This window comes from Salvelinus sp. IW2-2015, linkage group LG13 (assembly GCF_002910315.2).
Source record: "Salvelinus sp. IW2-2015 linkage group LG13, ASM291031v2, whole genome shotgun sequence".
NCBI lineage: Eukaryota > Metazoa > Chordata > Actinopteri > Salmoniformes > Salmonidae > Salvelinus > Salvelinus sp. IW2-2015.
In genome coordinates, this window is record NC_036853.1 from 19,296,966 (window position 1) to 19,310,048 (window position 13,083).

At 41.3% G+C, this 13,083-nt stretch overlaps 1 protein-coding gene across 1 annotated transcript; it reads left to right on the forward strand.

Moving 5' to 3' along the window:
• The first annotated feature begins 3,847 nt into the window (after positions 1-3,847).
• Positions 3,848-11,842, forward strand: LOC111971986 (histamine H3 receptor-like). The gene is made up of 3 exons (XM_023998800.2): positions 3,848-4,288; positions 4,698-4,864; positions 6,937-11,842. Exons 1-3 carry the CDS (start codon positions 4,036-4,038, stop codon positions 7,786-7,788), a joined length of 1,272 nt encoding a protein of 423 aa, XP_023854568.1. The 5' UTR covers positions 3,848-4,035; the 3' UTR covers positions 7,789-11,842.
• The last annotated feature ends 1,241 nt before the right edge of the window (positions 11,843-13,083 follow it).

The window sequence follows — 13,083 nt, forward strand, 5'->3', positions numbered from 1 at the left end:
CTGTCCAGGAGACTGGTCTCAGACGATTCTGCTGGTGAAGAAGCCGGATGTGGACGTCCTAGGCTGGCATGGTTACACGTGGTCTGCAGTGCTGGTGAAGAAGCCGGATGTGGACATCCTAGGCTGGCATGGTTACACGTGGTCTGCAGTGCTGGTGAAGAAGCCGGATGTGGACGTCCTAGGCTGGCATGGTTACACGTGGTCTGCAGTGCTGGGTGAAGAGCCAGATGTGGACGTCCTAGGCTGGCATGGTTACACGTGGTCTGCAGTGCTGGTGAAGAAGCCGGATGTGGACGTCCTAGGCTGGCATGGTTACACGTGGTCTTGCAGTGCTGGTGAAGAAGCCAGATGTGGACGTCCTAGCTGGCATGGTTACACGTGGTCTGCAGTGCTGGTGAAGAAGCCGGATGTGGACGTCCTAGCTGGCATGGTTACACGTGGTCTGCAGTGCTGGTGAAGAAGCCGGATGTGGACGTCCTAGTGTGGCATGGTTACACGTGGTCTGCAGTGCTGGTGAAGAAGCCGGTGTGGACGTCCTAGGCTGGCATGGTTACACGTGGTCTGCAGTGCTGGTGAAGAAAGCCGGATGTGGACGTCCTAGGCTGGCATGGTTACACGTGGTCTGCAGTGCTGGTGAAGAAGCCGGATGTGGACGTCCTAGGCTGGCATGGTTACACGTGGTCTGCAGTGCTGGTGAAGAAGCCGGATGTGGACGTCCTAGCTGGCATGGTTACACGTGGTCTGCAGTGCTGGTGAAGAAGCCGGATGTGGACGTCCTAGGCTGGCATGGTTACACGTGGTCTGCAGTGCTGGTGAAGAAAGCGGAATGTGGACGTCCTAGGCTGGCATGGTTACACGTGGTCTGCAGTGACTCTACCTGCACTGGCTGGATATATCCACACACTCACACACACATAAATACACATGTACACACACATACACATACCCACCATATACACAGGCGCTACTTTTCTTGACTTTTAGTATTATATATCCTGATGCCTAGTCACTTTACCCCTGCTTACACTCCCCTATGTAGTTTTTTGAACAGTGAAGCTAAAACTTTTGATTTGGCTCTACACGCCAGCATTTTGGATTTGAGATTTAACATTTTATATGAGGTGACAGGGTATTTTCATACATATGTTTTATCGTTTAGAAATAAAAGCACATGATGTATCTAGTCCCCCTATTTGAAGGTGTCATAAGTATTTTGACAAATTCACTTATAGTGTATTACATTTTGTCAAAAGTTTAGTATTTGGTCCCAAATTCCTAGCACGCAATGATGCATTTCAGTGGCGGTCGGTGCCGTTTAAGATGAGGGAGGATGATACATTTTTTTATGAGCATGGTCTTATTTCTATTATAACATATTGGATGACTGTCATTCATATTCCATTCACCCAGCTCAATGTTACATCGATAGGTTTAGGCTATTACATGATGCTAGAATGTTCTCTGTACCCATCAGGAGGTTGCTACAACTTAGCCTATGAATGAAAGTTTACAACCTAGGTGCACAGGTTGACAGAATTTTCATCACCTTTGTGATGAAGGTGACAGACAGTGACACATTCAATACTGCTTTGCACATTCTTGCCTGCATCTAGCTGATCTATGGTGTAATCATTTGTCAAACAGTTGCAAATGTGAGTTTCTATTGGACAAATTCAGGTATTTTTATCCCTGTTTTATTCCGTTTGGTTCTGTTTAAGAAACATTTTTCAACAGAATCGCCAGAATGAATACACCCCTGATCTCACGCAAACACAGTTCACTTTCATAGCAGCGACATAAAAACAACATGATCACTTTGCTCATTGTATATATCATGTTGTATATATAATTCCTTCTCGCAACTATCTACGTGTGTAACGTTCGTCCTCCTCCTCGTCTGAGGAGGAGCAAGGATCGGACCAAAATGCAGCGTGGTTTGAATACATACTTTTAATAATATCAACGAAGACGAAAAACACTTGATAAACTACAAAACAACAAAACGACGTGAACAGACCTGAACATGAGAACATAAAACATGAACGCACGAARGAACGAAACGAAACAGTACCGTGTGGCGAACAAACAGAGACACAGCAACAATCACCCACAAACAAACAGTGAGAACAGCCTACCTTAATATGGTTCTCAATCAGAGGAAACGTAAAACACCTGCCCCTGATTGAGAACCATATCAGGCTAGTTGAATGAACCCAACATAGAAACACATAACATAGAATGCCCACCCAGCTCACGTCCTGACCAACTAAACAAGACTAAACAAAGGAAAATAAGGTCAGGAACGTGACAACGTGCTCTCCTCCTCTCACATTTTCCCTTTGCTTGTGAACTTCAGTGCACAACACATCAGCTGTATGGTAAAACCTCAACTTGTCGTGTTTGGAGGACAAAGAATGCTGAGTTGCATCCAAAGAACACCATACCTACTGTGAAGCATGGGGGTGGAAACATCATGCTTTGGGGCTGTTTTTCTGCAGTCTCCAGATCTCAGCCCCATAGAAAATCTTTGGAGGGAGTTGAAAGTCCGTGTTGCCCAGCAACAGCCCCAAAACATCACAGCTCTAGAGGAGATCTGCATGGAGGAATGGGCCAAAATACCAGCAACAGTGTGTGAAAACCTTGTGGAGACTTACAGAAAACGTTTGACCTCTGTCATTGCCAACAAAGGGTATATAACAAAGTATTGAGATAAACTTTTGTTATTGACCAAATACTTATTTTCCACCATAATTTGCAAATAAATAAATAAAAAATCCTACAATGTGATTTTCTGGATTTCTTTTCTCATTTTGTCTGTCATAGTTGAAGTGTACCTATGATGAAAATTACAGGCCTCTCTCATCTTTTTAAGTGGGAGAACTTGCACAATTGGTGGCTGACTAAATACTTTTTTGCCCCACTGTATAGTGTATATAGCTAGAAGGTTAGCTAGAATATATAGCTAGAAGGTTTGAGTGTATTTCCTACTGATAGGATGTTTTACCTGGATTAAAATAATAAAGGAATGGTAATGCATAAGTAATTTTTCTTCTCTGTGAAGTGGACCGATGAGGCTCAAATGAGTCCAGACCTTTCATTTCTGGGATKAAACATAGGGGGCTTTGGGAAGGAAGTGTTGGGGGAGACCATAGAGAGACCATAGAGATCATAGAAGTATATAAACCCAAAATGATTAGGGTCTGTATGGGGGAGAATGTGATGGAACTGGGTTAAAATAATGATTATAAACTGGGTGGTTCGAGCCCTGAATGCTGATTGGCTGACAGCCGTGGTATATCAGACCATATACCATGGGTATGACAAAACATTTATTTTTACTGTTCTAATTACGTTGGTAATCAGTTTATAATAGCAATAAGGCAACTTTGTGGGGTTTGTGGTATATGGCCAATATACCCTTGCTAAGGGCTGTGTCCAGGCACTCTGCAATGCGTCGTGCTTAAGAACAACCCTTAGCCTTTGTGTATTGGTCATATATTTGTGTGTTTTATTTTAGGATAAAAACACACACAAAAACAAAGCTAAATGAAGCCACCTTATTTTACATTACACATTGTGTCAATGTGTCTGTTGGATAATATCATGCCAAATCATATGCAATGATCAGTTTTATATTCAATGGTTTTATTCCAACTATAATACTAAATGGGCTACAAACAAATGTTAAAGAAATCCCGGTGCGGGCTGGTGGTGGATATTGTTGTCCCATACCACCCATTGCAATCTGACTTCACTAAAAAGTAGCGTAGCACATGAACCCGAACCTATGCGCCAATATCCTGCCTGTTTGATAACGGAGAAACCACTGCATCCTCCTCCACGAGAGCAGACACGGACGAATGTAGTTTTACAGCTGGGGAAATTGTTATTCAGAACGAAGCTTTTATTTCAAATACATCTTTCGTATTCGTGTTTCTGCCTCTCTTAACAAGGTTGGAAGATATCTATGGAAATCACATTGATTCAGAGTTTCAAAACTAAATCAAGTGTAATGGGTTTATTTTAGGATTAACTATGGGAGTTTATATCCCGGAATCTAATACAAGCTCCAACTTCACTCCCGGCAGCGACTCGGCCACAGTCCACGAAGCTGGAGCGGCTCTCCCGGGCTATATGATGGTGATCCTGGCCGTGCTTATGATAACTCTGGTAGTCGTGGTTGTGGCTGGTAACGCACTTGTTATCCTGGCTTTCATTGTTGACAAGAGCCTAAGAAATCAAAGCAACTACTTCTTCCTCAACCTTGCTCTTTCAGATTTTCTTGTTGGTGAGTAGTCTGCCTGTCTGTCTGCCTATCTATCTATCTGTCTATCTATCTAGTAGGGCTCTGTTGTGGGATAATGCCAACGGTTTGTTCCTTTTCAATAGCTATAGTATATAAGGCACTGTAAAGTGCCATCATAATGGATAATACTTGTGGAAATATATGTTTTTTGGAAATTATCTCTGAAAGTTCATCATAGCAAAGGATTTTAAACTGATTTATACAGCTCTTAAAATAATTCATGATGGTTCCTGAATGCAAATTGAAACATTATTTATACACACAATTCTGCCACTTCCCAGCAGGCTTGTTGGAAGTTACTCAGCTGTGAAAATGAATTCTGGCATTGATTATGGAGCTATGCAATCATTGTTTGGGGATCAGTCTGTATACACAGTGTGTATCCTTGCAGGTGCCTTCTGCATCCCTGTGTACATCCCCTACATCCTGACAGGCCGCTGGGTGCTGGGCAGAACTCTCTGTAAGCTGTGGCTCCTCATGGACTACCTGCTGTGTACTGCCTCTGTCTTCAACATCGTCCTCATCAGCTACGACCGATTCCTCTCCGTCACCAGAGCAGTGAGTATAGAGAGCCACTGTGCCACACGAAGGCATGGATGGACAACATGCACACATGCACCCATATACACCCAAGAATGCAAGCATGCACATACGTTTGCACGTGTACACAAATGCGTTTTCAAATGTAGCTACTGTATGTTTTACTGTTCATGTGTCCATCCTTTCCTCACTGAAGAGGTTCACTAGGCCTGTTACCAATACAGAGATCCTGCAGAATGGGTTGACAACCACTGGCAGTAGGACTTTAATGTCTTGATGGGATCCACAGTGTTGGGGTGGCAGTGACTCTGAATGAGCTCTGTTGGAAATCCAGACTGAGTGGGTTGGTCCTTGTGGACCAGCGTGCTACTCTCTGACCTTTTGTCTGCTTTTGAATGCTAGATAAAGTATCCCTGGATATTCTGGTCTGAATACTAAACTGGACAATGGTTCACCTACCTTGCATTCTTGCCTGTGAGTTTGCAGCTAACATTGAACGTTATCTACATATAGGGCTCTATTCAATCCGTATCATGAAAAATCATCAGTCTGATTGAAATTTAAAGGCAATGTTCCGGAGTCTGCATTCACGGTAAACGCTGCAGATGTCGGCTCAATAGGAAATTACCTTTACATTTCTAGTGCGCTATCTGTAACACTTCAGCGATACAGATTGAATAGAGCCCATAGTTTTGTTGCCCTGTAAGGGGCACTATCTAATCATGAATACAGCCCAGTCTCTCACAATCATTCATCTGAAATGCTAGTTTTGGCAAAATGATATTGTTCACGACAGAGTTATGAACTAAAAAGATTGATGTTTCTTACATGGGACCAAGACTCTTACCAAAACATTTTGGACAGTCTACGCAACAACAAATGGCGCCATGTTGTGATCTAAGAGGGGCCTTTGTCACTTTGTAACTGCTACAGGCTAATTTCCTTCTGGAATTCATACTGAACAAAAATATGAACAATTTCAACTATTTTACTGAGTTACAGTTAATTTAAAATGCATTCATTAGGCCCTAATCTATAGATTTCACATGACTGGGCAGGGAGAGCATAGGCCCASCCACTGGGGAGCCAGGCCCAGCCAATCAGAATTTGTTTTTCCCCACAAAAGGTCGTTATTACAGACAGAAATACTCCTCAGTTTCATCAGCTGTCTGGGTGGCTGGTCTCAGTTGATCCCGCAGGTGAAGAAGCCGGAGGTCCTTGACTGGCGTGGTTACCCATGCTCTGCGTTTGTGAGGCCAGTTGGACGTACTGCCAAATTCTCTAAAACGATGTTGTAGGCGGCTTATGATAGAGAAATTAACATTAAATTCTCTGACAACAGCTCTTGTGGACATTCCTGCAGTCAGCATGCCAATTGCACACTCCCTCAAAAATGAGACATCTGTGGCATTGTGTTGTGTGACAAAACTGCATATTTAAGAGTGGCCTTTTATTGTCCCCAGCACAAGGTGCACCTGTGTAATGATCATGCTGTTTAATCAGCTRCTTGAGATGCCACTCCTGTCAGATGGATGGATTATCTTGGCAAAGGAGAAATGCTCACTTATCAGTATCTAGACACACCCATGACAGAAAACAAAGGGCTCTATTCAATCCGCATTGTGAATGTTCAGCTTTACAGCATGATTAAAATTTTAAGGCAATGTTCCAGCTTTAGCGGAGATTGCATTCACGGTAAACACTGCATATGTCGGCTCAATCGGAAATTTCCTTTACATTTCTATCACGGAATCTGTAACACTTCAGCGTTACAGATTCAATAGAGCCCAAAGTCAAGTTGTTCAGTTTGATGACACAGCCTGACTCTCATTCTCTTCTGGCTTCACTGACACACCATGGAGAAAAGGGCCCTTGAACTCTATTACCGAAGGAAATAATACCTTTCCCATATGTCCAAATAATGCCTCAGGTGCTTAATGTGTGGATCCAATAAACATCTACAAATTGAGAGATATGTATGGATTATGCAGATTATTACTTATGTATTATAATTATTTTATGATTGTGATATATGATTTTATTGTGAAGTATTGTATGGTCTTTTTTTCACTTCACCACTCTACTCACAGGTGAAATACAGAGCGCAGCAGAGCATGACCCACCATGCTGTGGTAAAGATGGTGACTGTGTGGGTGTTAGCCTTCCTTCTCTATGGCCCTGCCATCATCTTCTGGGAGCTGGTCATGGGCAAAAGCATCGTCCTTGCCGATGAGTGTTTCGCTGAGTTCTACTGCACCTGGTACTTCCTACTGAGTGCGTCTACGATTGAGTTCTTCACCCCGTTTATCTCTGTGGCCTTCTTCAACCTGAGCATCTACCTGAACATCCAGCGGAGGAACAAGAGCAGGGCTATCCGTAAGGAGGACACCAAGGCACACAGGGACAGGGGCAGTCTCAGGGACGGGGGTGCTGCCTTGACTGTGTTTTTGACTTGCAAGGCATCATCGAGCAAGCCAGCTGCTGTTTCAGCTGTGATAGAGAAGGACGAGGAGCTGTCGCCGTCCACCAGTGGGGAGCCTAGTAGCGGACACACCTTCATACAGAGTAAGAAGGGCCCCACTTGCAGGATCACTTCCAGGCCCCTTCAATCCCAATCCCCCACCGGGCCCCCCAACAGGAGCTCACAGAGCTCCCGCCTCTCCCACGACAAGAAGATTGCCAAGTCGCTGGCCATTATAGTGTGCATTTTTGGGATCTGCTGGGCACCCTACACTCTATTGATGATAATCCGAGCAGCCTGTAGCGGGCGATGTGTGGAGCACTACTGGTACGAGATGACTTTTTGGCTCTTGTGGCTGAACTCTGGTATTAACCCTTTCCTGTACCCTCTCTGCCACAGCAGCTTCCGAAGGGCTTTTGCTAAGATATTGTGCCCCAACCGGCAGTCTGTCCAACCTCACATTGAGACCCAGTCTTGCTAGTAAGACAATGTATGGCTGGATGAGAGTCTTACTGGAGTGAGAAGACTACTGCAAATGGATGTGGATTGTCAAACAAAAGTTCAGCCATGAATAGGACTAAGAAACCCTTTTTTAGTTGCTCACTATAAAAGGGTATAAAACATTATGAAAAAAGTGATTACTGATATCCCTATGTTTTGTTTGAGATACATCAAGTCCTTCTTTCCTACTTTTTCCACTTCACTTCAGGCTTCTTTTCATTGAAAAGTTTCAAGATCTTAGTTAGAAAAGTCTGTATAGCCTTCTCCCGCTAGAATGAAAGATATGCATCTTCTAGTGATCTATTGATAGGACAGGCACCTGTCAGTCACAAAGCGAGTGATGACAGGGAAACTGCTGGTTTGTCAGTCTACTGTCTATCCCACCTCTCAATACCTGTGTTCATTTTGTGTGCTGTGGTTATCACGGAGGAGGGAGAGCATGATGCTTCTGTATCTCCTGTGAGCGAATTTACACGTCCCATGTAATTTAAGTGGTAACGATGAGTTTAAATCCACTTAATTATTGTTTTGTGTGTATTTATTTTCTTTTGCGTGTTTCAACTTTCATATATCCAGACATGGATTCAGGGCGCATAGACTATTTATTGTGCTTTGATTGACGACCGAACAACAAGTGTTGACTAGTTTATAAAGCTGTCGAACTGACTGAATAAAGTCAATCTCCAATATCCCTTTGCTATTCATAAATCATACAACGTAGTTATAAGTCCATGGTATCGCACCATGACAAATAAAACAAAGATCTTGTTGGAAGGTGGCCCATGTACTCCCCCTTCACACAGGTGGTGACCCTTGTGACCTAAATAATTATTGTCCTATTTATAAACTTTCTTGCCTAGCTAAAATATTAGAATCCTTAATGAATTCTCAGCTAAGATCTTTCTTATCTTTGAAATCTATTTGAAATCAGTTGGGTTTTAGACCAGGTCATAGCACAATCTCTACTTCATACCTAGTTATAAATTATGTGGTTAACTGCATGGATAAAAGACAACATTGTGCTGCCCTCTTCATTGACCTGTCAACGGCTTTTGATACTGTTGATCACTCACTGCTAATTCAGGGCTTTCCTCAATTGGCCTAGACTGGGCTGCATGTAACTGGTTAAAAAATTACTTGACAGATAGAACTCAATGTGTATTTACTGATGGTGTTAAATCAGGTTCCCTGGAATTTACGAAAGGTGTCCCGCAGGGGTCGATTCTGGGTCCTGTACTTTTTACTGTTTACCTTAACAATATCTACTTGTCTGTAAAGAATTCAGATGATACTGTTGGGTATGCTATTGCCCCCACTGTTGAGCAGGCTCTATCTGAACTACAGTCTGCCTGCATTGTATTACAGAAAAATGTTATTGACCTGAAATGAGTATTGAATGCAGGTAAAACTAAGTATGTGTTGTTCTCTAGAGAGCATAAAAATAACTCTGATGATTTAAGCATATGTACTTTGGATAGTGTCCATATTGGTTGTGTCCCTGCTTACAAATATCTGGGCATCTGGATAGATGAAAAGCTGTCTTTTAAAAAGCATATTGATGAGTTAGTTAAGAAACTGAGAATAAAAATGGGCTTCTTCGATAGAAATAGATCCTGCCTCTCACTAAATAGTAGAGAGCAGATTATGCAGTCGACGTTCCTATCGGTTCTACTGTAGACTATGGCGACATCATCTATATGAACACATCTGCCACTTCATTAAAGCCGTTAGAGGCAGTTTATCGTGCACTTCGCTTTATTACCGGTGACAATTTTAGTACTCATCAATGTATTCTCTACCAGAAAGTTGGTTGGCCCTCTTTGATGTCACGTAGGTTGATACATTGCTATCTTTTAATTTATAAAGTACTTTTACAAAAAGTCCTACTGTACCGAACATCTTTACTAAACTTTAGACATACAAGTTACCACACCCGGTCTCAGGGATGGATAACTCTGGAAATTCCTTTGGTCTCTACTGAGTTAGATAAAMCAGCTTTTAGTTTTCTTGCACCTTATTTGTGGAACAATCTTCAAAATGTTCTTAAATTTGATGTTTTAGTGCCTCTAAGGCAATTCAGAAAGCTGATTGAGGACCTTATTATTGATGAATGTGTTTGTTTGTTTTTACCGTGTTTTTCTTTCTGCTTGCATTTTGTATTTATATTGATGTGTGTATTTTCTGTAATTTCTGTAATTCAGGCTTGTCTGTAAAATAGACCATGGTCTCAGTATGACTCCCTGATAAAGATTAAATATAAAATAAAAAAATGTGTAGGATTCGAAGCCCATGTCCAAGACTTGCCAGTGACCGGTAAAGTGACTTATCAGTGTAACCTAGTGATGGGTTGTTTGCTAAATAACGGCTCTTTTTTAATTTATCTTTTAAGTGAATGTCGAGAACCAAATCGCATCAGTGAGAGAGCGTTCATTTGGTTCCCTAATTTGCATACTAGTAGGCTACTACTGCCTTTTAGCGATTATCTGGAGATAAATTATGAAAATATTGAAGATGTTGAATCGTCACTGCAGGAACAATAGGTAGTGGAGAGAGCCTCCTTCTGGTCCAAAATATGATAAAAGAAACCAGATGGAAGATTTTTAAAGCTAATGATACTTATATGGTATTATTAAAGATGTTGATATAGGCCTACTGATTTGATTCATTAAAGTGCCGAAAATTGAGTAGTAAACTGCTGTTTTCTGTGTAGCAAAGCCCATGTTTAACACCTGCTTCATTCTTCAAGCATACCTGTATTCATTGTCGCCTGTCTTTGTATAAAATTGGGGGTGCACAATCTGATGGGGGGTCTGAGGGTCCTCCCCCTGAAAATGTTTTGCAGTTTTAAAACCATTTCCCTACAATTCTATATTGTTTCTCAACAGGGAATCAATGTTTTCTTGATAGAACACAAATATTTTCTTAGATTTTTGCCACAATAAACTAAAGAAAGAGTAGACTAGATTCGTTTTTTCTGACTAGATCGCTAATCTAACGCCTTCCCTTTAAAGTCCCACCCACAGCGATTGATTGACAGGTATGAAACCCAACCAACTCTGTGACTCACAAACATCCTGCCCACTCCCCTYACAGTCCCAGCCACAGTTATTGATTGACAGGCCAAACTGTTAAAGGGATAGTTCACCCAAATCACAAAATGAAACATCGGTTTCCATAACCTTTGTGTCCACAGCCACAGAGCCAATAAAATACATAAATTGAAGAACAAACATATTTGTGGAAATTCATATTTTGCAGTAAAACTCTCAAGAGAAGACAGGTTTAATGTTAAAAAATATAATTGTACTTAGAAAATAGTCCTGATCATATAAGCCTAGGACTAGACGATATCAAAAACCACTAACAACACACTGAATTCATACATACATTAAGGTCTTTCTAATCTACTCAATTCCACAACTAATTTGACCAATCTGAGAGGTAAAGTTGTTAAAGTATTCAATGATTTAGCTGTGTATTTCAGATGGAATCAAGGCATTAGAATGTACCAGAGGGCACCAAAATAGAGCTAATTCTGCTATTTTCTTCCCCTGTTTGACTGGCCTCTTCTATTTGTCTGGCTACTCCATGGACTTAGGGAAAACACTGCTATCTATGTGCCAAGTCTGAAACTTTGACTTTTTGTAGTGTAAGAACCAAATGCTTGTATTTATATATCAAAGTGAATTAATGTAATTTACGTCTACTTGTTGTAGATATATTTTTTGAGATGTTGCTACTCATAAGGATTTTGGTATGAATAGCAGAGGTGCAGATGTTCCTAGAGCTGGCAGGAAATCTCAATTCTTACTAGTGCTTTATGTTTGACAATTATAGATCTGAATGGTTCTGGTGTACTTGTAAATGTTCTATGTAGGGAAAGATGTTCACTGTTATATTTAGTGAAATGTGAAAGAATAGTAGATAGTGTAATACCGAATCAGGTATTCCTTGGTGTGATTTCTACATCTACAGCAATTTGTTTGCAACCTATAAAACATGTGTGATTATTTACATACCAGTCAAATGTTTGGACACACCTACTCATTCCATTTTTTTTCTTTATTTTTAGAATAATAGTGAAGACATCAAAACTATGAAATAACACATATGGAATCATGTACAGTACCTTGCAAAAGTATTCACCCCCTTGGCATGTTCCTATTTTGTTGCATTACAACCTGTACTTTAAATTGATTTTTATTTGGATTTCATGTAATGGACATACACAAAATAGGCCAAATTGGTGAAGTGAAATGTTTAAAAAATTAACTGAAAAGTGGTGGGTGCATATGTACAGTTGAAGTCGGAAGTTTATATACACTTAGGTTGGTGACATCAACAAATTTCTTGTTAACAAACTATAGTTTTGGCAAGTTGTTTAGGACATCTACTTTGTGCATGACACAAGTAATTTTTCCAACAATTGTTTACAGACAGATTATTTCACTTATAATTTACTGTATCTCAATTCCAGTGGGTCAGAAGTTTATATACACTAAGTTGACTGTGCCTTTAAACAGCTTGGAAAATTCCAGAAAATGATGTCATGGCTTTAAAAGCTTCTGATAGGCTAATTGACATAATTTGAGTCAATTGGAGGTGTACCTATGGATGTATTTCAAGGCCTACCTTCAAACTCAGTGCCTCTTTGCTTGACATGATGGGAAAATCAAAAGAAATCAGCCAAGACCTCAGAAAAGAAATTGTAGACCTCCACAAGTCTGGTTCATCCTTGGGAGCAATTTCCAAACGCCTGACGGTACCACTTTCATCTGTACAAACAATAGTACGCAAGTATAAACACCATGGGACCACGCAGCCGTCATACCGCTCAGGAAGGAGACGCGTTCTTTTTGAAGAAATGTCCTCTGGTCTGATGAAACAAACATAGAACTGTTTGGCCATAATGACCATCGTCATGTTTGGTGGAAAAAGGGGGAGACTTGCAAGCCGAAGAACACCATCCCAACCGTGAAGCACGGGGGTGGCAGCATCATGTTGTAGGGGTGCTTTGCTGCAGGAGGGACTGGTGCACTTCACAAGATAGATGACATCATGAGGAAAGAAAATTATGTGGATATAATGAAGCAACATCTTAAGACATCAGTCAGGAAGTTGAAGCTTGGTCGCAAATGGGTCTTCCAAATGGACAATGACCCCAAGCATACTTCCAAAGTTGTGGCAAAATGGCTTAAGGACAACAAAGTCAAGGTATTGGAGTGGCCATCACAAAGCCTTGACCTCAATCCTATAGAAAGTTTGTGGGCAGAAC